The following is a 25,047-nucleotide window of genomic DNA, read 5'->3' on the forward strand; positions in this document are numbered from 1 at the left end:
CTGAGAGGTCGGGAATTCAGTTTATTTGTAATTTAGCCACTCCCAGGATGAAACTCTGGGTGTGGTTTTCAGCAAGCTCAGCTCTGCAGCTACAGGAGCTAAGGGTTGCTCTCAGGACCAGACATAGAGATTTTCAGGTCATTTATGCAATGCTTGAGCTGGGAAATCAAAATCCCTGAGCTCGTCCTTTTCTTTGTCCAGCGCAATCAGGAGCAACTCGGCAATCTTATTATATCTGTATATTTGCCAGAAACTTTCAAAGGGTCAAGTACAGGATCATCCAAAATCTCACCTCTTCTAAGAATTTGATTTGGCGTATCCAATGTTGATATTTTTGCACATCTCCATGGTCATATGCCAGGGACTATTGATGTTCTCCTTACTACTGGAAATAGAGTAATTAGTTCTTCTTCTTCTTCTTTCTTCTTTCTTCTTCTTTTAACGGCACTTGCAGCATGTGGAAGTTCCCAGACTAGGGGTTGAACCCGAGCTGCCACTGAAGCCTGCACCACAACCACAGCAACACTAGATCTGAGCCACGTCTGTGAGCTACGCTGCAGCTTGTGGCCACACTGGATCCTTAACCCACTGAGTGAGGCCAGGGATCGCACCTGCATCCTCATGGATACTAGTCAGATTCTTAACCTACTGAACCACAGTGGGAACTCCCGTTGGTGCTTTTGAATCTAATTAAAATAAGGTACCGATTCCAGAAATCTCATAAACAGTTCGGAAAACTCACCCTTAAGACGCTGTTCCTCTAGAGCCACTTGGTATCAGAATCTATATTATGGTTCTCCAGGGAAATGGAACCAATAGGATATGGCTGTATGCATATAGAGAGTATGAACATCCGTGTGTGTGTGTGTGTACATAAATACAAGAGTTGGGGGAGAGATTTATTTTAAGGAATGGGCTTATGCAGTTGTGGGGATTGACAAGTCTGAAGGACAGGCCAGCAAGCTGGAAATTCAGGTGAGTTGATGTCACAGCTTTTTTTTTTTTTTCTTTTTGGCCATTTCTAGGGCCACTTCCTGCAGCATATGGATGTTCCCAGGCTAGGGGTCTAATCAGAGCTGTAGATGCTGGCCTATGCCAGAGCCACAGCAACGCGGGATCCGCAAGCCACATCTGTGACCCCAGCTCATGGCAACGCTGGATCCTTAACCCACTGAGCAAAGCCAGGGATTGAACCCGCAACCTTATGGTTCCTAGTTGGATTTGTTAACAACTGTGCCACGACAGGAACTCTGATGTCACGAGTCTGAAATCCACAGGGCAGGCCATGGACTGCAAACTAGGCAGGTTTCTATATAGTGGTCCTGAGGCAGAATTCCTTTTTCCATTACCCCTTCTTTGTTCCCTTTGCCCTCTGCAAGCACCTCAGCTGGTTGTGGTTCTTTACCTGGTGGGGTGACCCCAAACTTTATACCTCAAGGGTCCAGGCCATCAGCAGTCCTGCCTGATTGGGTTTTCGTGGTTTTCCATTGATTTTAATATCAGGGCACAATAGCATGCCTTTGGAGATCTCCCATATTCTAGACCTGGCCCTTTTTTAACCTCCATTGTGATAAAGCAGTCCAGTGTCCCCTGGGTAGTCAGGGTCAGTCACCCCAGCCAGCATAGCATCTCCCTTTTTTGCCTTTTGATTCAGAGGCACAAGGAGACCAAGATGCTCAGAGGGCAGATTAACTTCCAGTTCAACAGAATCACTGTTGTGTCTCTTGGTGGAAGCATTCCTTCCTTTGGAACTAAGACATCTAGGACAGCAGAGCATAATAAGGTTGCCAGAACAGGAGGCAACATTTTTGCTGATGAGTCACTAAGGATAATAGTCTCCACGTGTTTGTGTTTTTTTGCAGTTTTTTTCTTGTTGTTGATTTCCAGTCGTATAGCATTGTGGTCGGAAAAGATGCTTGATATGATTTCAATTTTCTTAAAGTTACTAAGGATGGATTTGTAGCCCAGGATATGATCAATCTTAGAGAATGTTCCATGTGCACTTGAGAAGAATGTGTATTCTGTTGCTTTTGGATGAAATGTCCTATAAATATCTATTAAGTCCATCTGGTTTAATGCTTCATTCAGGGCCTGTGTTTCCTTATTGATTTTCTGTCTGGTTGATCTGTCCATTGCTGTAAGTGGGGTGTTAAAGTCCCCCACTATTATTGTGTTATTGTCAATTTCTCCTTTTAAGAATTGTTAGCAGTTGCCTTATATATTGTGGTGAACCTGTGTTGGGTGCATAGATATTTTAAATTGTTATATCATCTTCTTGGATTGATCCTTTGATCATTATGTAATGTCCTTCTTTGTCCCTTAAAATATTCTTCATTTTAAAGTCTATTTTGTCTGATAGGAGTATTGCTACTCCAGCTTTCTTTTGATCCCTGTTTGCATGAAATATTTTCTTCCATCCTCTCCCTTTCAATTTGTATGTGTCCCTAGAAGTGAAGTGGGTCTCTTGAAGACAGCATATATATGGGTCTTGTTTTTGTATCCATTCAGCCAGTCTATGTCTTTTGGCTGGGGCGTTTAGTCCATTCACATTTAAGGTAATTATTGATATGTATGTTCTTATTGCCATTTTATTAATTACTTTGGATTTGTTTTTGCTGTTATTTTTCCTTTCCTTCTTCTCTTGTTCTTTTCTACCTATAGAAGTTCCTTTAGTATTTGTTGTAAGGCTGGTTTAGTGTTGCCGAATTCTCTCAGCTCCTAGCTTATCTGTGAAGGTTTTGATTTCTCCTTCAAATCTGAACGAGAGCCTTGCTGGATAGAGTAATCTTGGTTGGAGGTTTTTTCCTTTCATCACGTTGAGTATATCATGCCACTCCCTTCTGGCCTGCAGAATTTCTGTTGAAAAATCTGCCCATAGCCTTATCGGGATTCCCTTGTATGTTATTTGTTTCTTTTCCCTAGCTGCTTTTAAGATTTTCTCTTTGTCTTTAATTTTGGTCAGTTTGATTAGTATGTGTCTCGGGGTGTTCCTCCTTGGGTTTATTTTATATGGTATTCGTTGTGCTTCCTGGATTTGAGTGAGTGATTCCTTCCCCATGTTAGGGAAGTTTTCGGCTATTATCTCTTGGAATATGTTTTCTGTCTCCTTCTCTCTCTCTTCTTCTGACACCCCTATAATACGGATGTTGGTGCATTTCACATTGTCCCAGAGTTCTCTGAGACTCTCTTCATTTGTTTTCAATCTTTTTTCTCTTTTCTGTTCTGCATCTGTAATTTCCACTAATCTGTCCTCCACCTCACTTATTTGTTCTTCTGCCTCCTGTGTTCTGCTGTTAGCTGCCTCTAGTGAATTTTTTATTTCAGTTATTGTATTTTGCATCTCTTCTTGTTTAAGTTTTATATCTTGTATCTCTTTGGTCAGTGTTTCCTGTACGTTATCCATCTTTGCCTCCAGTTTATTTCCAATGTCTTGCATCATCTTCAGCATCAACAATCTAAAGTCTTTTTCCTAGAGGCTGAGAATCTCCTCATGGCTTAGCTGTTTTTCTGGGGTTTTTCCCTTCTCCATCATCTGAGTTATAGTCCTCTGTCTTTTCATTTTTATAGGTTTTTGGTGTGGTGGCCTTCTTACAGATAATAGAGTTGTAGCCTCTCTTACTTCTGGTGTCTGCCCCCGTTGTGGCTGAAGTCAGTGTGGGGGCTTGGTGTAGGCTTCCTGATGGGAGGGGCTGATGCCTGCCCCCTGGTAGGAGGAGCCGATTCTAATCCCTCTGGTGGGTGGGGCTTAGTCTCTGGATGGGATTAGAGGCATCTGTGTGCCTGAGGGGTCTTTAGGGAGCCTGTTTACTGAGGGGTGGGGCTGTGATCCCACCTTGGTTGTTGTTTGCCCTAGGGCTTCTCAGGAGCTGACTGTCAGGTGGGGCCAGATTTTCCCAAAATGGCCACCTCCAGTGAAAGGCACAGCTGCTGAATATTCCCAAGAGCTTTGCTTTCAATGTCCTTCCTTCACAACAAGCCACATTGACCCCTGTTTTCCCAGGATGTCCTCCAAGAACTGCAGTCAGGTTTGACCCAGATTCCCTTGGAGACTTTGCTTTGCCGTGGGACTCAAAAGTGCACGTGAAAGTCTGTGTGCGCCTTTTAAGAGTGGGGTCTCCCTTTCCCCCAGTCCCATGGAGCTCTTGTGCACAAGCCCCACTGGCCTTCAATGCCAGATGCTCTGGGGCTCTTTGTCCTAGTGCCAGATCCCCACACGTGAGGGTTTGATGTGGAGCTCAGAACTCTCACTCCTGTAGGTGAGTCTCTGTGAACCAGTTAGTTTCCAGTCTGTAGAGCTTCCCACCCAGGAGGTATGGGGTTGTTTATATCATGAAATCGCCCCTCCTACCTCTTGATGTGGCCTCCTCTTTTTCTTCTGGAGTAGGGTATCTTTTTTAAGGTTTCTGGTCCATTTTGGTGAAGAGCGCTCAGTCTTTAGTTGTGAATTTGTTGTTTTTAGGAGAGAAGTTGAGCTCCAGTCCTTCTATTCCACCATCTTAATCCCGTGCTCCAAGGGATAATAATAGTAAGTGGTGCCACACCTGGCCCAGGGCCAAGGGGGTGGGGCTACCACCCTGATAGGCTTAGAGGACAGACCATTGAACCAAGGAGAATTATTGTCAAGCCTTAATGTCGAATGGAATTTGCCCTGGTAGATTTCAGACTTGCTTGAGACCTGCCATCCCCCCCCCCTTTTTTTTTTTTTTTAGTTTTTTAAAAATTGTTCTTTTTTTCGGAGTTCCTTTTGTGGCTCAGCAAGTTAAGAACCCAGCTAGTATCCATGAGGATTTGGCTTTGATCCCTGGCCTTGCTCAGTGGGTTAAGGATCAGGCATTGCCGCATGATGCAGCATAGGTCACAGATGCGGCTCAGATCAGGAGCCTGCATTTGCTGTGGCTGTGGTGTAGGCCGGCAGCTGCAGGTCCTATTCGACCCCTAGCCCAGGAACTTTCAATATGCTGCACGTGTGGGCCTAAATAAAATAAAATAAAATAATTTTTCTTTTTTTAATTAAAATATAGTCGATTCACAGTGTTGTGTTAATTTCTGCAGTAGGGCATAGTGACCCAGTCATACATATATATACATTCTCTTTCTCATACTATCTTCCATCATGTTCTGCCATCCTTGTTTAAATTCTGATTTCTCCCTTTTGGAATGGGTGTATCTATCCTATGCCTGTCCCACTATTGTAATTTGGAAGCAGGTAACTTGTCTGCCTTCACAGGTTTACATGAGAGGAATTTTGTCCTAAAATGACTCATACTCAACTCTCACCCATAAGATTTGGATGATTTAGATGATGAGATTTGAGACTTTGAGTTGATGTTTGTTTTTTTGGTTTTTTTTTTTCCCCCTTTTTACGGCTGCACCTGAAGCATATGGAAGTCCCAGGCTAGAGACTGAATTAGAGCTGCAGCTGCCAGCCTACGCCACAGCCACAGCCACAGCCACAGCAGTGCAAGATCTGAGTCGCGTCTTCGACCTACACCAAAGCACATGGCGATGCCGGATCCTTAACCCATTGAGCAAGGCCAGGGATCAAACCCACATCCTCGCTGTGTCAGGTTCTTAACCCACTTAGCCACAATGGGAACTCCCAAGTTGATGTTTAGATGAGATTTTAGACCTAAGAGTTGATGCTGGGATGATTAAGACTTTGGGGGATATTGGGAAGAGATTAGTGTATTTTACACATGGAAAGGACATGAATTTTGGGGGTTGGTCAGAGGGCAGGCTCTTATGGGTTGAATTGTGTTCCCTCAAAAAAAAAAAAAAAAGATACGTGGATATCTTAACCCCCAGTACCTCAGAATGTGGCCTTATTTGCAAGTAGTGTCTTTATATAGGTGATCAAGTTAAAATGGGGTCATTGGGGGCATCCCCTAATATGAGTGGTATCCGTATAAAAAAAGGGAAATTTGGGCATAGAAATAGGCACACATGGAGGGAAGACCATAAGAAGTTACACAGGGAGAAGTAGCCTTGAGACAGGATCAAAATGCATCTACAAGCCAAAGAACACCCAAGATTCGGGGCAAATGCCAGAAGTTAAATGATACAAGGAAGGATTCTCCCCTGCTGACACCTTGATTTCAGATTTCTATCCTCCAAAAATATGAAATGATACATTTTTATTATTTTAAGCCACCCAGTTTTCGGTACTTAGCTATAACAGCCTAGGGAATTACTGCAGAACCTCAGCGAGGCTGTTTCCATCCTCAGCTGCTAGGGCTCTGGGGACATGTCAAGTGTGTGATGGCATCATCCTTGATTGGTCTGAGATTCTCTAGTCCCTTCATCTTTGTGCTTGTTACTCTTTTCCCAATGAAATGTGGTGACTTTTCCAAAGACTACATGGGAAACAATAGAAGACAGAAACAGACTCACAGACTTTGAAAAACCATGTGGTGACCAAAGGGGACAGGTTGCGGGGGGGAGGATAGATTGGGGGTTTGGGATTGGCATATGTACACTGAGGTATATGGAGTGATTGGCCAACGGGGACCTGCTATATAGCACAGGGACCTCTACCCAGTATTCTGTGATCATCTATGTGGGAAAAGAATCCGAGAGAGAATGGATATGTGTGTGTGTGTGTGACTGGGTCACTTTGTTGTACAGCAGAAATTATCACAGCCTTGTAAATTATACTTCAATAAAACTTTAAAAAATGAATGGAAAGCCATTAACTGGACCCCGTTTTCTATCATTTCCTGTTAACAGGGTATGAAATTCCCAAACCAGAGGTCATCTTGAAGTTGGAGCAAGGAGAGGAGCCTTGGATGTTGGAGAGAGATACCCCACATCGGCGCTGTTCAGGTGAGCAAGTGTGATTCAGGCAGAAGGGAGACCTGGAAATACTTGAGGCCGATATCTTTAAAGTGCCATGATTTCTACCCTTCTTGAAGGTTCAAAACTTTAGAAACTGCTTGAAATAGGTAACATTGGCCTCTCTGGTACCAAATTGCTCTCTCCCTTTATTCTCCTTACTGTTATCCCCTGTCTTCTTTGCTTGGCTTTCCTCCAAAAGAATTGCTCTAATACCCATACTCTGGGTCATATGCCAGGCTTCCTCACTACAGGTCTGGCTTTCTTGGTTATTCTGTTCCTTCCATCGCATTTTTATGCTTAAGGACTGAGACTAGTATGGGGCCTTAGATTCTTATTCTATACATTCAGGTTTCCATGGATTTTCCTTCTTTGGAGATCAGTTGGTTGCCTCAGTCCTATTCTCTCTGATGCTCTTTCATCTTCTTCTCCCTCTGGTTTTCATCTTCTCACTCTAAGATACCAATAAACTATCATCTACAACTAGCCTCACCTCCTTTTCTTTTTGTAGGTATTGCCTTCAGATTTCTTACTTCTCTCTACCTCCCTTATCTTCACACCTCTCTCCCATCTTCTGACTTTATGGTCACTGTCACCTAGCATTTTTTTTTAAATCAACTTTATTTTTATTTATTTATTTTTGCTTTTTAGGGCCGTACCTGTGTCACATGGAGGTTCTCAGGCTAGGGCTCAAATCAGAGCTATGGCTGCCGGCCTATACCACAGCCACAGCAACACCAGATCCAAGCCGTGTCTGAGACCTACACCACAGCTCATAGCAATGCTGGATCCTTAAGCTGCTGAGGGAGGCCAGGGATTGAACCCACAACCTCATGGTTCCTAGTTGGATTCGTTTCTGCTGCACCATGATGGGAATTCCTAAATATCAGCTTTATTAAGGTGTGATTTACATACCATAAAATGTATCCATTTTAAGAGTACAGTTTGGTGAATTTTGGCAAAGGTGCACACTTGTATAATCACCCCAATCATGATATATTACATTCCATCACATAAAAATGCACCTTTATGCTCTTTGTAGTTAATACCCACCACCACTTTGGCCCCAGGCCACCACTGAGATGCTTTTTGTCTATATATATATATATATATATATATATATATATATATATATATATATCTCCAATATTTTGTTCCAGTCAGTTCCTTGCAATTTTCTTTTCTTACTGGTACCTATCAAAGGACAAATGTTTTAATTTTGATGGAGTCTAATTTATCATCTTTTTAAAAAGTTTAATATTTTAGTACTTTTGTGGTCTAAGAAATCTTTGCCTACTACAAGGTCACAAAGATTTTCTCATATTTTCTTCTATAAGTTTTACTATTTTAGCATTTTCAGTTTAGGTCTGCAATCCATTTTGTGTGTTTAATGTAAGGATTGATGTTCATTGTTTTCAATATAATATTCAGTTGTTCCAGAATCACTTGTGGAAGAGACTTTTTCCCCACTGAATTTCCTAAGGTAGGCACATTTATTAAAATCATTTGATTTTAATAAATGTGAACCTATTTCTGGACTCTCTCTTCTGTTCAATTGTCCTGTATGTCTTCCTGTTTTAAAATGAAATTATTCAGGTATGGTGAGGCAAACAGATCCAGAGACAATTGCCATTGAAAATAATTTTTAACCTAGAGATTGTCATATTAAGTAAGCCAGACAGAGACAGGCAGATATCAGATATCATTTATATGTGGAATCTAATAAAAATGATACACAAGAACTCATTTGTAAAACAGAAGTAAACTCAAAGATTTTGAAATCAAATTTAGGATTACCAAAGCTGAAACCATGGGGCAGAGGGGAGGGATCTGTTGGGAGGATGGGATTAACGTATACACACTATTATATATAAAATAGATAACTAACAAGGACCTACTGTATAGTGAAGGGAGGTCTACTCAAGGTTTTTTTTTTTCTCTTTATGGCTGCACCTGCAGCATATGGAAGCTCCCAGGTTAGGGGTCAAATTAGAGCCTCAGCTGCTAGCCTACACCACAGCAGTACCATATCCTATGCCTGCAGCTTGTGGCAATGCTGGATCCTTCACCCACTGAGCGAGGCCAGGGATTGAACCCACAACCTTATAGACACTATGTGGGGTTCTTAATCCACTGAGCCTTAATGTTCTTTAATAATGTATGGGGGGGGAGAGAGTGGATATACGTATATGTATAACTGATTCACTTTGTTGTAAACATGACACTAAGACAGCATTGTAAATCAACTCTACCCCAATAAAAATTTTAAAAAGAAATACATATATTTTAAAAGGAATATAAAAAAGAAAATAGTTTGTAACTCCCAGTTCCCAAGAGGAGGAGGCATTCCACACCACTCAGGGTCACACCAGGGAACACCAGGGTCAATCAGGAGGTAGAGGTTGTAAGGGGAAAGCATGGGCAAGACCCTTGAGATTTTCAGGGGTAAGAATGGGTGAGACAGAGTAAGCAGGTGGGGGAGGTTTAGAATTAGCTAGTTTGAGTAATTTCAGTGGGCTCTGGGGTGTAAGGACTGTCCTTAGTTGCCAGGTATCTGGCCCTGAGGTGATTAGGGCAGGAGTCTAGTGGCTCAATCTGTGAGATCTTGATAAAGAGATACTTGGTGGATATAGGCTCTGGATTGGTTGGTTTGCATATGAAAGGTATACTTACAAGGAAGTCATTTGCTGTCTCTAGGAAGAAAATAACTCGCCCTGAGAAGGGCAGTCTCTCCAGGGTCCATCAGCAAGGCACCAGATGCCAGAGCATCAAGAATACATAAAATACTACCATATGACCCAGCAATCCCACTCTTGGGCATATATCCAGACAAAACTTGTCTTGAAAAATACACATTCACCTGTATGTTCATTGCAGCACTATTCACAACAACCAAGATTTAAGAAGATGGATTAAGGGAGTTCCTGTTGTGGCACAGTGGTTAACGAATCCGACTAGGAACCATGAGGTTGCGGGTTTGATCCCTGCCCTTGCTCAGTGGGTTAACGGTCTGGCATTGCCGTGAGCTGTGGTGTAGGTTGCAGAAGCGGCTTGGATCCCGAGTTGCTGTGGCTCTGATGTAGGCTGGCAGCTACAACTCCGATTCCACCCCTAGCCTGGGAACCTCCATATGCCACGGGAGTGGCCCAAGAAATGGCAAAAAGACAAAAAAAAAAAAAAAAAGAAGACGGATTAAGATATGTACACAATGGAATACTACTCACCCATAAAAAAGAACCAAATAATCCCTTTTGAAGCAACATGAATAGAACTAGAGACTCTCATACTAAGTGAAGTAAGTCAGAAAGAGAAAGACAAATACCGTATGATAGCATTTATATCTGGAATCCTATATAGGGCACACATGAACCTTTCCACAGAAAAGAAACTCATGGACTTGGAGAATAGACTTGTGATTGCCAAGGAGGACGGGGAGGGAATGGGATAGCCTGGGAGTTTGGGGTTAATAGATGCAAACTGTTGCATTTGGAGTGGATAAGCAATGAGATCCTGCTGTATAGCACTGGGAACTATATCTAGTCACTTATGATAGAACATGATGGAGGATAGGGTGAGAAAAAGAATATATACATGTATGACTGGCTCACTTTGCTGTACAGTAGAAATTGACAGAACACTGTAAATCAACTATAATGGAAAAATAAAAATCATACAAAAATAAAATTGCATGTCCCAATTAAAAAAAAATACACAAAATAAGAAAATATAGTTAATACACTGTCCTTTTGGCAAACCCATAATTTTTTACAATAGCTTTATAGTGAGCCTCGAAATCAGGTAGGGTAATTTCTCCAACTTGCCTTTATTCTAAAAATGACTTTGGCTCTCCTAGGTCATTTGCATATCATATACATTTTATAATTATAGTTTATAATTTAAAAAAAATTGTAATTATAAAACGGTAATTATAAAATGTATATGATATGTGCTGTACAGTAGGATCTCATTGCTTATCCACTCCAAATGCAACAGTTTGCATCTATTAACCCTAGACTCCCAGTCCATCCTGCTCCCTCCCCCTCCCCCTTGGCAACCACAAGTCTATTCTCCAAGTCCATGAGTTTCTTTTCTGTGGAAAGGTTCATTTGTGCCATATATTAGATTCTAGATATAAGTGATATCATATAGTAATTGTCTTTCTCCTTCTGACTTCACTTAGTATGAGAGTTTCTAGTTCCATCCATGTTGCTGCAAATGGGAATATTTTTTCTTTTTATGGCTGAGTAGTATTCCACTATGTATATGTACCACATATTCTTAATCCATTCATCTGTGGATGGACATTTGTTTCCATGTCTTGGCTGCAATGAACATACAGGTGCATGTTTCTTTTTCAAGGAAGGTTTGTCTGGATATATGCCCAAGAGTGGGATTGCTGGGTCATATGGTAGTTCTATGTATAGTTCTCTAAGGTACCTCCATAGTGTTCTCCATAGTGGTTGTACCAGCTTACATTCTCACCAACAGTGTAGGAGGGTTCCCTTTTCTCCACAACCCCTCCAGCACTTGTTATTTGTGGACTTCTTAATGATGGCCATTCTGCCTGGTGAGAGGTGGTACCTCAGAGTAGTTTTGATTTGCATTTCTCTAATAATCAGGGATGTTGAGCATTTTTTCATGTGCTTGTTGGCCATCTATATATCTTCCTTGGAGAAATGTCTATTCAGGTCTTTTGCCCATTTTTCAACTAGGATGTTGGTTTTTTTGCTGTTGAGTTGTATAAGTTGTTTGTATATTTTAAGCCCTTGTCAGTTATATTGTTTTTTTTTACTCTGAAAAATTAGAGGTATATTTTAATGTTTCCCTTTCTGAACAACACAAATTTATATTTATATGCATGAAAATTTTGAAATTAAAAAAAATTTTTTTAATCAAAGTATAGTTGATCCACAGTGCTGTGCCACTTTGGGTTATCCATACACACACACACACACACACACACACACACACACACACACACACACACACACACATTCTTTTTCTTATATTGGTCTGTCCTAAGAAATTGAATATAGTTTCCTGTGCTATGCAGTAGAACATTGAAGTTGTTTTTGTGATTCACATTTTGGAACTCTGATGAAAGTATACACTCTCCCTGCTAGGGGAAGATGTGGAGGAATGCTGTAACATGTGATAGAAAAAACTTTCTTGATGAAGTCATCTTTCTTTTGCAGAAAATCAGCCACTGTTAGTCCAGGAATGATATGTTTCCTGAAGAGGCCTAAATGCCAGTGGTCTTCTGAATAAGCCAAATAATATCCTTCACAGGAGGGTTCTCGAGTTTCATAAAAAATAGTTTTAGTAATTGGGAGACGATTGAATAAGAATATGCAGGTTGTAGAGCAGGGAAATGACAGAGACAATTGAACCAGAATAAGCAGTAAATTTGGAGTGATTACCATTAGATAACCTATAAAAATGGTTTATTATGTTACCAAGCAATTTGTTGAAGCCCTGGATACTCTACCTTCTTGGAGACTGATGTTTATATAATCATGTTAAAAATCACTAAGGAAATTTTCAGTATAGAGACCCATTACCTTTATCAAAATTTTTTCTTCATTGGTTCTTTCTTAAAGTCTTTTTTTTTAATCAAATGAATTTATCACATCTGTAGTTGCATAATGATCATAACAATCTGATTTCACGGGATTTCCATCCCACAGCCCAAGCACATCCCCCTACCCCCCAAACTCTCCTCCGGAGACCATAAGTTTTTCAATGTCTGTGAGGCAGCATCTGTTCTGCAAAGAAGTTCAGTCTGTCCTTTTTTCAGATTCAACGTGTCAGTGAAAGCATTTTATGTTGGTGTCTCATTGTATGGCTGACTTCACTTAGCATGATAGTTTCTAGGTCCATCCATGTTGCAAAAAATGCTGGTATTTCGTTCTTTTTAATGGCTGAGTAATATTCCATCGTGTATATGTACCACTTCTGGATCCACTCCTCTGTCGATGGACATTTAAGTTGTTTCCATGTTTTGGCTGTTGTAAATAGTGCTGCAATGAATACTGGAGTACATGTGTCTTTGCGAGTCGTGGTTTTCTCTGGGTAGATGCCCAGGAGTGGGATTGCTGGATCAAATGGTAGTTCTATGTTTAGCTTTCTGAGGAATCTCCATACTGCTTTCCACAGTGGTTGCACCAATTTACAATCCCACCGACAGTGTACGAGGGTTCCTTTTTCTCCACACCCTCTCCAGCACTTATGGTTTGTAGACTTTTGGATGATGGCCATTCTGGCTGGTGTAAGGTGGTACCTCAGAGTGGTTTTGATTTGCATCTCTCTAATACTGAGTGTTGTTGAACATATTTTCATGTGTTTTTTTGGCCATCTGTATGTCTTCTTTGGAGAACTGTCTGCTTAGATCTTCTTCCCATTTTTTGATGGGGTTGATTGTTTTTTTGGTATGGAGCTGCACAAGTTGTTTGTAAATTTTGGAGATTAATCCCTTGTCAGTTGATTCACTTGCAAAGATTTTCTCCCATTCTGTGGGTTGTCTCAGTTGCATTGTTTGGAACTATTTTCTCCTGTTCCAAAGCCTGTCTTTTTTTTTTATGGTTTCCTTTGCTGTACAAAAGCTTGTCAGTTTGATTAGGACCCATTGGTTTATTTTTTGCTTTTGTTTCTGTTGCCTTGGGAGACTGACCTAAGAAAACATTTGTACAGTTGATGTCAGAGAATGTTTTGTGTATGTTCTCTTCTAGGAGTTTGATGGTGTCTTGTCTTACATTTAAGTCTTTAAGCCATTTTGAGTTTATTTTTGTGTATGGTGTGAGGGTGTGTTCCAGATTAGCTGATTTACATGTGGCTGTGCAGTTTTCCCAGCACTACTTGCTGAAAAGTCTTTTTCCCATTTTATATTCTTGCCTCCTTTGTCAAAGATTAATTGACCATAGGTGTATAGATTTATTTCTGGGTTCTCTATTCTGTTCCATTGGTCTGTCTGTATGTTTTAGAACCAGTATCACACTGTCTTGATGACTTTGGCTTTGTAATATTGCCTGAAGTCTGGGAGAGTTATGCCTCCTGCTTGGTTTTTGTTCTTCAGAATTGCTTTGGCAATTCTGGGTCTTTTATGGTTCCATATAAAGTTTTGGATTGTTTGTTCTAGTTCTGTGAAAAATGTCATGGGTGATTTGATAGGGATTTCATTGAATCTGTAGATTGCTTTGGGTGGTATGGCCATTTTTACAATATAATTTTTCCAACCCAGAACCATGGGGTGTTTTTCTATTTCTTTGAATCCTCTTTAGTTTCCTTGATTAATTTCTTAGAGTTCTCAGCATATAAGTCTTCCACGTCCTTGGTCAGGTTTATTCCCAGGTATTTAATTTTGGGGGGTGTTATTCTAACAGGTATTGTATTTTTGTATTCTTTTTCTAATATTTCATTGTTAGTATACAGAAATGCAACTGATTTCTGATTGTTAATCTTGTATCCTGCTACTGTGCTGAATTCATTGATCAGTTTGAGTAGTTTTTATGTGGAGTCCTTAGGGTTTTCTGTATATAGCATCATGTTATCTACATAGAGTGAGAATTTTCTTCCAATTTGGATACCTTATATTTCTTTTGTTTGTCTGATTGCTGTGGCTAGGACTTCCAATACTATGTTGAATAAAAGTGATGTGAGTGAGCATGTCTTGTCTTGTTCCAGATTTTAGTAGGAAAGCTTTCAGCTTTCTCCATTGAGTATTATATTTGCTGTGGGTTTGTCATAAATGGCTTTGATCATGTTAAGGAACGTTCCCTCTATACCCACTTTGGTAAGAGTTTTTATCATGAATGGCTGTTGGACTTTGTCAAATGCTTTTTCTGCATCTATTGAGATGATCATGTGGTTTTTGACTTTTCTTTTGTTAATGTGGTTTATGACATTGATTGATTTGTGTTATGTTGAACCATCCTTGTGAACCTGGGATGAATCCCACTTGGTCGTGGTGTATGATCTTTTTCTATGTTGTTCGATTCAGTTGGCTAAAGTTTTGTTGAGAATTTTTGTGTCTATACTCATCAAAGACATTGGCCTATAATTTTCTTTTTTGGTAGTATCTTTGTCTGGTTTTGGTATTATGGTGATGGTGCCTTCATAGAATGTTTTTGGGAGTGTTGCTTTTTCTTAAACATTTTGGAAAAGTTCAAGGAGGATTGTTATAAATTCTTCTTTGTTATGCTTGATAGAATTTGCCTGTGAAGCCATCTGGTCCTGGACTTTTGTTTGTGGGGAATGTTTGTATTACATATTAATTACATTTCTGGTGATTGGTCTCTTCAGTTGATCTATTCTTGATTCAGTTTTGGCGAGCTTTAAGTCTCTAGAAAGTTGTCCATTTCTTCTAGGTTGTCAGATTTGTTGGCATTTAATTGTTCATAATATGCTCTTGTAGTTTTTTGTATTTCTGCAATATATGTTGTGATTTCTCCTTTTTCATTTCTTCTTTTGTTTATTTGGGTTTTTTCTCTCTTCTTCTTGGTGAATCTGGCCAGAGGTCAATTTTGTTTACCTTTTCAAAGAACCAGCTCTTGGTTTTATTGATTTTTTTTCCCTGTTCTTTTTTGAATCTCTATTTTATTGATTTCCTCTTTGATCGTTATGATTTCCTTCCTTCTGCTGACTTTAGGTTTTCTTTGTTCCTCTCTTTCTAATTCATTTAGGTGTTGGGTTAAGTTGTGGATTTGAGATTTTTCTTCTTTTTTGAGGAAGGCCTATGTTGCTATGAATTTCCCTTTGAGCACTGCTTTTGTAACATCCCATAGATTTTGAATGGTTGTTTCTTCATTATCATTTGTCTTGAGGTATTTTTTTTATTTTTATTTTTTCCATTATAGCTGGTTTACAGTGTTCTGTCAATTTTCTACTGTACAGCATGGTGACCCAGTTACACATACATGTATACATTCTTTTTTCTCACATTATCATGTTCCATCATAAATGAGCAGACATAGTTTCCAGTGCTACACAGTAGGATCTCATTGCTAATCCATTCCAAAGGAAATGGTCTGCATCTACCAATCCCGAGCACCCCATCCATCCCAATCCCTCCCCCCGCCCTTGGCAACCACGAGTCTATTCTCCAAGGCCATGATTTTCTTTTCTGTGGAAAGGTTCATTTGTGCCATATATTAGATTCTAGATATAAGTGATATCATATGGTATTTGTCTTTCTCTTTTTGACTTACTTCACTGAGGATGAGTCTCTGGTTCCATCCATGTTACTGCAAATGGCATTATTTTGTTCTTTTTTATGGCTGAGTAGTATTCCATTGTGTATATATACCACATCTTCCTAATCCAGTCATCTGTCAATGGACATTTGGGTTGTTTCCATGTCTTGGCTATTGTGGATAGTGCTGCAGTGAACATACAGGTGCATGTTTCTTTTTCAAGAAAGTTTTGTCTGGATATATGCCCAAGAGTGGGATTGCTGGGTCATATGGTAGTTCTATGTAGTTTTCTAAGGTACCTCCATAGTGGTTGTACCAGCTTACATTCCCACCAACAGTGTAGGAGGGTTCCCTTTTCTCCACAACCCCTCCAGCACTTGTTATTTGTGGACTTCTTAATGATGGCCATTCTGCCTGGTGAGAGGTGGTACCTCAGAGTAGTTTTGATTTGCATTTCTCTAATAATCAGGGATGTTGAGCATTTTTTCATGTGCTTGTTGGCCATCTATATATCTTCCTTGGAGAAATGTCTATTCAGGTCTTTTGCCCATTTTTCAACTAGGATGTTGGTTTTTTTGCTGTTGAGTTGTATAAGTTGTTTGTATATTTTAGAGATTAAGCCCTTGTCAGTGGCATCATTTGAAACTATTTTCTCCCATTCTGTAAGTTGTCTTTTTGTTTTCTTTTTGGTTTCCCTTGCTGTGTAAAAGCTTGTCAGTTTGATGAGGTCCCATTGGTTTATTTTTGCTTTTATTTCTTTTGCTTTGGGAGACTATCTTGAGGTGTTTTTTAATTTCCTTTTTGATTTCCTCATTGACCCATTGGTTTTTCAGTAGCATGTTCTTTAGTCTCCATATTGTCAATTTTTCATCATTTCTTTTCCTGTGGTTGATTTCTAGTTTCATGCCATTGTGGTCAGAGAAGATACTTGAAAGAATTTTCTGTACTCTTAAAATTGTTGAGGTTAGTTTTGTGCCCCAGTATGTGTTCAATCCTTGAGAATGTTCCATGTGCCCTTGAGAAGAATGTATATTCTGATTTTTTTGGTTATAATGTCCTGGAAATGTCAATGAAGTCAAACTTTTCTACATTGTCATTTAGGATCTCTGTTGCCTTATTGAATTCCTGTCTAGAGGATCTGTCCATTGATGTGAGTGGGGTGTTAAAGTCTCCTACTATGATTATATTCCCATCAATTTCTCCTTTTATATGTCTGTTTGTATTTGTTCTCTGTATCTGGGTGCTCCTTTATTAGGGGCATATATATTAATGATTGTATTATCCTCTTCTTGAAAGGATCCTTTTATCATTAAATAGTGTCCTTCTTTGTCTTTCTTTTTTTTTAATTTTTTTTGCTTTTTAGGGCCACACCTGCAGCATATGGAAGGTCCCAGGCTAGGGGTATAATCAGAGCTACAGCTGCTGACCTGCACCACAGCCACAACAATACCAGATCCAAGCTGCATCTGCAACCTACACTGCAGCTCACAGTAATGGCGGATCCCCAACCCACCAAGTGAGGCCAGGGATTGAACCCACATCCTCATGGATCCTAGTCGGGATAGTTAACTGCTGAGCCACGATGGGAACTCCTTCTTTATCTTTCTTTATGGCATCATTTTAATGTTTATTTTATTTGATATGAGTATTGCAACTCCTGCCTTCCCGTCTTGTCCATCAGCATGAAATATCTTTTCCCATCCCCCCACTTTTAATCATAGGTGTCCTTTGTCCTAAGGTGAGTCTCTTGTAGACAGCATCTTGTAGGCTTTTGCTTTTTTATCCAATCTGCCACTCTGTGTCCTTTGATTGGAGCATTCAGTCCATTGACCTTTAAGGTGATTATTGATAGATATGTATTTATTGCCATTTTAAACCTTGTTTTCCAGTTGATTCTGTTTCTACTTTGTTCCTTTCTTTTTGTGGTTGGATGCTTTACATTTATTTTATGCTTGTTTTATACTTTTCTTCTTAGTTTTTGCTAATGTATTGTTTGGTTTTGATTTGTGGTTGCCCTTTGTTTTAAGTTTGTTAACCCATTCTGTATCTGTTTGCTTTAGCCTGATAGTCATATAGGCTCAAACACTTTATTTAAAAAAAGAGTCTAGATTTTCTTACTTTCCTTCCCCACATTCTATGATTTTGAAATCCTTTTTTTAACATCTCCATGTTTATCCTTTTGTTATTCCTTGTGTTTATCGTCACTTTTACAGTAGATTTTTTCCCCCTTTTAGATCTGTATACTGGCTTATTTAAGTGATTGTTTTCCAATTGTGATTACCTCCATCCTATTTCGTCTTACTTCTTTTTTATTTAGAGAAGCCTTTTCAGTAGTTCTTTTAGAATGGGTTTAGTATTGCTGTACTCTCTTAGCTTTTATTTGTTGGAGAAATTCTTTATTTCTCCTTCTATTTTAAATGATATCCTTGCTGCAGATATTCTAGGCTGCAAATTTTTCCCTTTTATAACTTTGAGTATGTCTTGCCACTCTCTTCTGGCCTGTAGTGTTTCTGTAGTAAAATCAGCTGATAGCCTTATGGGGGTTCCCTTATAATTAACACTTTGTGTTTCTCTTGCAGCCTTTAGAATCCTCTCTTTATCTTTAAAGTTTGCCATTTTTATTATAATATGTCTTGGCGTGGGCCTGTTTGGATTCAGCTTGTTTTTGGCCCTCTGTGCTTCCTGTATCTTGATATCTGTTTTCTTTAGATTTGGAAAGTTTTCAGCCGTAATTTCTTCAAATATATTTTCAATCCCCTTTTCTTTTTCTTCTCCTTCTGGAATTCCTATTATGCATAGATTGGCCTGCTGTATATTATCCCATAGATCTCTTATATTGCTTTCATGTTTTTCATTTGGTTTTCTGTCTGCTGTCCTGATTGGGTGATTTCCATTATTCTATCTTCCATGTCACTAATTCATTCCTCTGCATTATTCATTGTACTCTTTAGTGCCTTTAGCTCAGTTTGTGTCTCTGCAAATGAATTCTCTAATTTTTCTTGGTTCCTCCTTATATTTTCCAGTTCCTTTCTAAAGTAATATGTATTACTAATTTTTATCTGCTCTTAATTCCTTCATATTCACCCTTAATTCCTTCAGTATTTTCACTATCTCCCTTTTAAACTCAGTGTCTATTAGACTGCAGAGGTCTGTTTCATTGTTTGCAGCTTTAGGTGAATTCTCCTGTTCTTTTAACTGGGAATGGTTCCTGAGCTTCTTTATCTTTCTTATAGTTTTCTCTTTGAATTTAGGGAAACCAAACTGTAGTCTTGCAGGGCTACTTCTATGCAAGAGTGCCCCTGTGTGTTTTGTGGGGGGTTACTATTTATTTTTGGTGTGGGAGTTTGGATATTTGCTGTCTCTTTCTTCGTTGTGAACATGGTGCTATCCCCAGGGTGCTGAGTGTGTTTCCAGGGAGAAGGAGACAATGGGTAGAGCTAGTAGTCAGTGCCTGGTTGTTTGGTTCTTGACAGTAGCAAGGACCTGCAGGGATGTGGTGCAGGCTACTCCTAGTTGCAGGGCCCAGGGAAGTGGTAATGAGCCTTCGGCAGATTAAGAAGGTGCCCAGAGCATTTGACAGTGGCAGCAGCAGGGTGTGTGAGTTCCCAGGGGAGTGAGAGCAACAACTGGTGGTGTTCAGTCGCAGTACCCTCCTCTGTGGTGCCCTCTGAGGGGATTGGGGCTGCAAGTGGTGCCTGTTCACAGACCCCGTAGTGGTGGCGGGCTATGCCCACCTCTGGAATCAGAGATAACTGTCATGGTTTGCCCCTGCCACCTGTAGACCATACAAAAGCACCCCATCCCACTTAGCCCATGCAGGAGGTGCTGCACAGGCTGCTCCTAGTTGCAGGGCCCTGGGAAGTGACAGTGGTCAGGCATTGTGGGCACTGCCCAGAGTGTTTGGCAGTGGCAGCAGCAGGGTGGGTGTATTCCTAAGGGAGCAAGAGCAACAACAGGTGTTGCTCGGTTGCAGTGTCCTCTTTTTTGCCAACCTCTGAGGTAAATGGGGCCGCAGGTGGAGCCTGTTCACAGACCCTAGTGGTGGCAGGCCATGCCTCCCTCTGGTTTCTGAGATGACGGCTGTGGTTTGTGCCTTCTGCCTATAGATCATGCAAGAGGCGCCATATCATGCTTAGCCCCCCACTGCCCTTAGCTCACGCAAGAGGTGCCCAGCCACCCATAGCCCACAGAAGTTCCTGATCTCCCGTAGCCTGAGCAAATGGCCTCTCCCCACCCAAAGCCTGCACCAGAGGCTCCCCACCTTCTGAGAACCCACATATGCACAGGAAGATTCCTATGGCAGTCTGGCCCCGCCCCCCATTCATGCCCACCACAACAGTGGTGCCTTGCTTCTCCTGTGGGCCCAGACCTCCTCTTGGGTTTCCTTGGCTGTGGTTTTCCACTCCCCAGCCCATGGCACACCACTCCTTAGCCCCTTAGGCTATCTCCACACAGCCAATCCTAGTCTTCTCCCCGGAACTGACATCTGGAGCCCGAATCTCAGCGCCCAGTCCCTGCCTGAGTGTGTCAGGCTGTAGTGTCCAGGGAAGTGGTGCAGATGATCTGAGCATCTCTCACTCTGCTTTGCTCTTCTCAGTCCAGCTGTTGCACTTTTCTCGGCGACTTTGAGGTCCCTCTGTCTTAGCTGATCTTTCGTCAGTTAGGTGGCTTCCCAGGGTTCGGGTTCCTTTTCTCCTTCACAGCTCCCTCTCAAGAATGCTAGTCCCGTCCTGATTCTTTCTCTCTCTCTCTCTTTTTTCTTTTGTTCTATCCACTTACATCAAACGTTTCTTGCCCTTTTGGGGGGTTTAAGTTCTTCTGCCAGCGCTCAGTAGATGTTCTGTGCGAATCGTTCTACATGTAGATGTGTTTTTTTGATGTGTTTGTGGGAGGAGGTGAGCACAATGTCTTACTCCTCCGCCATCTTGATCCTCAGCTGCTTTTATTTTTATGTAAATTTATTATTGATTTTCAAATGTTGAATTGACTTTGCATTTTTGAGGTAACTACTAGTTGATTATGATTTATTACTCTTACTATATATTGTTGGATTCTATTTACTGATATTTTTAAAATATTTGCATTTTTCATGAGTGATACTGCTTTGAAGTTTTTTCTTTATTTGCAGTATCTTTGTCAGGTTTTGGTGTTAGAGTTATGCTGGACACACAAAAAAGTAATGAGCTGTGAAGTGTTCTCTCTCTATTATCTGAAATAGTTTGTGTAGGACTGTTATTTCTTTTTTTACTGTTTCATAGAATTCACCAGTGAAACCATTAGGCCTGGAATTTTCTTGATGAGAAAGTTGCAATAATAAATTCAGTTTCTTTAATACACATATGGCTGTTCAGATTGTCAGATGTAATAAGTTGTATTTTTTAAGGAATTTGTCTATTTCCTTTATGTTGTCTAACCTGTTGTCTGAGAAAAGAATATATTTGACTGTTGATGAGTATTTTGTAATATATATATATATATATATATGCATACATATATATGTCACATATATTTAAATCAAGTTGGTTGTGTGTTGTCAAGATCTGTTGCTTTATTGAATTGTATTCTGCTTGTTCAATTATTTGTAATTATAGGGGGCAAAAACTGACAAGGAGATCTCGAAGTTTATATAGACATGTAAAGGACCTAGAAGAGCCACAGTCTTGAGAAAGACGAAAAAGCACGATTTATACTATCTAATGTTCACATTTACTATAAAGCTATAGTAATCCAGACAGTGTTGTATTACTCTAAGGACAAACAAATATATAAATGGAACAAAAGAGAGACCAAAAATAGACCCACACATATTTGGACAATTAAGTTTTTAAAAAACTTATATTGATTTACAATGTTGTGTTAATTTCTGCTGCATAGCAAAGTTATATGTGTGTGTGTGTGTGTGTGTGTGTGTGTGTGTGTGTGGTGCATATTCTTTTCCCTTATGGTTTATCACAGGATATTGAATATAGTTCCCTGTGTTATACAATAGGACCTTATTGTTTATCTGGTCTATGTATAATAGCCTCTGCTAATCTCAAACTCCCAATCCTTCCCTCCCCCCCATACCCTCCCCCTTAGAAACTACAAGTCTATACTCTATGTCTGTGAGTTTGTTTTTGTTTTGTAGATATGTTGATTTGTGTTGTATTTTAGACTCCACATATAGGTGATGTCATATGGTATATTTGTCTTTCTCTTTCTGACTTGCTTTGCTTAGTATGATAATCTCTAGGTCCATCCATGTTTCTGAAAATGGTGTTTTTTCATTCTTTTCAATGGCTGAGTAACATTCCATTTTGTGTGTGTGTGTGTTTGTGTATCACATCTTCTTTTTCCATTCATCTGGTGATGGACAATTAGATTGTTTCCATGTCTTGGCAATTGTAAATAGTGCTGCTGTGAACATTGGGGTGCATGTGTCTTTTTTTGTGTGTGTCTTTTTTGCTATTTCTTGGGCCGCTGCCGTGGCATATGGAGGTTCCCAGGCTAGGGGTCTGATCAGAGCTGTAGCTGCCAGCCTATGCCAGGGCCACAGCAACGCAGGATCCGAGCCGCGTCTGCAACCTACACCACAGCTCACGGCAACGCCGGATCGTTAACCCACTGAGCAAGGGCAGGGACCGAACCCGCAACCTCATGGTTCCTAGTCAGATTTGTTAACCCCTGAGCCACTATGGGAACTCCATGTGTCTTCTTTAATTAGAGTTTTCTCTGGATATATGCCCAGGAGTGGGATTGCTGGATCATCTGGTAGTTCTATATTCAGTTTTCTGAGGTACCTCCATACTGTTCTCCATAGTGGCTGCACCAGTTTACATTCCCACCAATGGTGTAAGAGGGTTCCCTTTTCTCCACACTCTCTCCAGTGTTTGTTATTTGTAGACTTTTTAATGATGGTCATTCTCACCAGTGAACACAAGCTTTTTATTTGTATTCTGATGACTTCCATATTGACATCACTAGTTGCTATATAATAACTGGGCTTCAGTGGCACACTTATCTGCATATTAGGCAATTCCCATAGAATATTTTACTTTATTCACCCTTACTTAGTATGTGAGGAACTCACATCATCATTGTCCAAATTAGGAATCCTCAAAATTCCAAATTTTGTCAGATTCTGCTATATCTTGTTTCTTCCATCTTAGTTATCTTCTCCTACTAGTTACTCTGCAATTCCTTTTTTTCTTTTTAAAAGAATACTATCAGGAGTTCCCATTGTGTCTCAATGCAAAGTAATCTGACTAGTATCCTTAAGGATGTGGGTTCGATCCCTGGCCTTGCTTAGTGGATTAAGGATCCAGTGTTGTCCTGAGCTGTGGTGTAGGTTCCAGCTCGGATTTGGTGTTGCTATGGCTGTGGCATAGGCTGGCAGCTGCAGCTCTGATTCAACCCCTAGCCTGGGAACCTCCATGTGCCATGTGTGCAGCCCTAAAAAAAGACAAAAAAAAAAGAAAAGAAAAGAGAATGCTATTTATATTTCCTCTCATCTTAAGTCCTAGTAGCATCACCCAAAAGCAAGTCTATATTTTCTTCTGCTTGGATTATTCTGCTCCTAATATTTGCAGATTCCATTATTGTTTCTGGTTCATCTTAAATTCCACCAAAATATTTTACTACCTGGGACACTGCATTCATTTTTACCATCAGCTTTATGAAGTAAACTTACAATTACTGCACATGTCCAGTAGCTCATCTCAGTGCCACTTACAACATGGCCATTTATTTCCAGTCAAAGTTGTATCTGTGCAATTTCCTTAATTCATGTTTCCCTCAAATTTTTACCTTGTCTTTAATACCTACCAAGGAAGTTCCCATTGTGGCTCAGCGGTAGTGAATCTAACTAGTATCCATGAGGATGCTGGTTCAATCCCTGGTGTCACTCAGTGAGTTAAGTATCTGGCATTGGCGTGAACTGTGGTGTGGGTCACAGATGTGGCTCAGATCTCGTGTTGCTGTGGCTGTGGCATAGACCAGCATCTGCAGCTCTGATTTTACCCCAGCCTGGGGACTTCCATATGCTGCAATTATGCCCCCCTCCCAAAAAAAAAGCTTTAATACCTGTCAAATATAAAGTTTGTCTCTCCATCTAGGTTCTTTATTGTTTTGTGCTCTGCCTATTCAGGCAGTAGACACTTTTACTTTGTTTCATTTGGATTATCATCTAGTCCATGAAATGACCCTTACCTACTCCAAAGTTATTGCTCTTCTCCATTTCTGTTCCCCCCTCCCTCAGATGCTTATGCCCATCATAATTTTGAAAGTCCCTGAAAATAAGAACCTGTATCGTATCTTCACTATTCAAATGTGAAGCACAAAGAAAATGCCAGTATTAAATAATCAAATTTGTGGGGAATAAGTATATAAGTTTTTGCTCTATTTCAGGGGGAATTTTTAAAATTCTGCTGAGAGGAATTCAACAGAACGTTAATTGTAATTGGAAAGTACTGTGTGTGTATGTTATTCCCATCCTCCCAATTCTTCTCCCCCCCACCCCGCCATGGTTTCCCCTGTGGTAACCATAAGATTTCTTTTGAAATCTGTGAGTTTGTTTCTGTTTTATAAGTTCTTCTGTATCATTTTTATTTGATTCCACATATAAGTGATATTATATGATGTTTGTCTTTGACTTACTTCACTCAGTATGATAATATCTAAGTCCATCCATGTTGCTGCAAATGGCATTATTTCATTCTTTTTTATGGCTGAATAATATTCCACAGTACATTTTTAAACGGCACAAAAGAAGATGCTAAGCAGGCTAAATGGAAGAAGAGGATATGAACATGTCCTTTTATTTGGGAATAAACCTGACTTTTGTGAGGCTTTTTTTTTTTTTTTTTGAGTGGCAAAGAGAACGACAGCTTGAATGCGCAGGTCTTTCTAGACCCATGACTCACCATTTGTATATTGTTCATTGAATCTATGGGCTCAGGAAAGTATAGAGAAGCTTTTTATTGCAGGAGAAAAAATTTTACAATGAATAGTGGTGCTGGTGATCTAAATATTGTCCAGTACAGCAAGGGTT

General features: G+C 40.1%; 1 protein-coding gene across 1 annotated transcript in view; it reads left to right on the top strand.

Annotated features, from left to right (window-relative positions):
* The window catches only part of ZNF81 (zinc finger protein 81), an 88,312-nt gene that overhangs the window by 57,610 nt on the left and 5,655 nt on the right, over positions 1-25,047 (top strand). The window contains exon 4 of the mRNA XM_047765707.1: positions 6,727-6,822. Coding sequence (XP_047621663.1) covers positions 6,727-6,822 — 96 coding nt within the window. The remainder of the gene's footprint in view (positions 1-6,726; positions 6,823-25,047) is intronic.

Source organism: Phacochoerus africanus, chromosome X (genome assembly GCF_016906955.1).
Source record: "Phacochoerus africanus isolate WHEZ1 chromosome X, ROS_Pafr_v1, whole genome shotgun sequence".
NCBI classification, from domain to species: domain Eukaryota; kingdom Metazoa; phylum Chordata; class Mammalia; order Artiodactyla; family Suidae; genus Phacochoerus; species Phacochoerus africanus.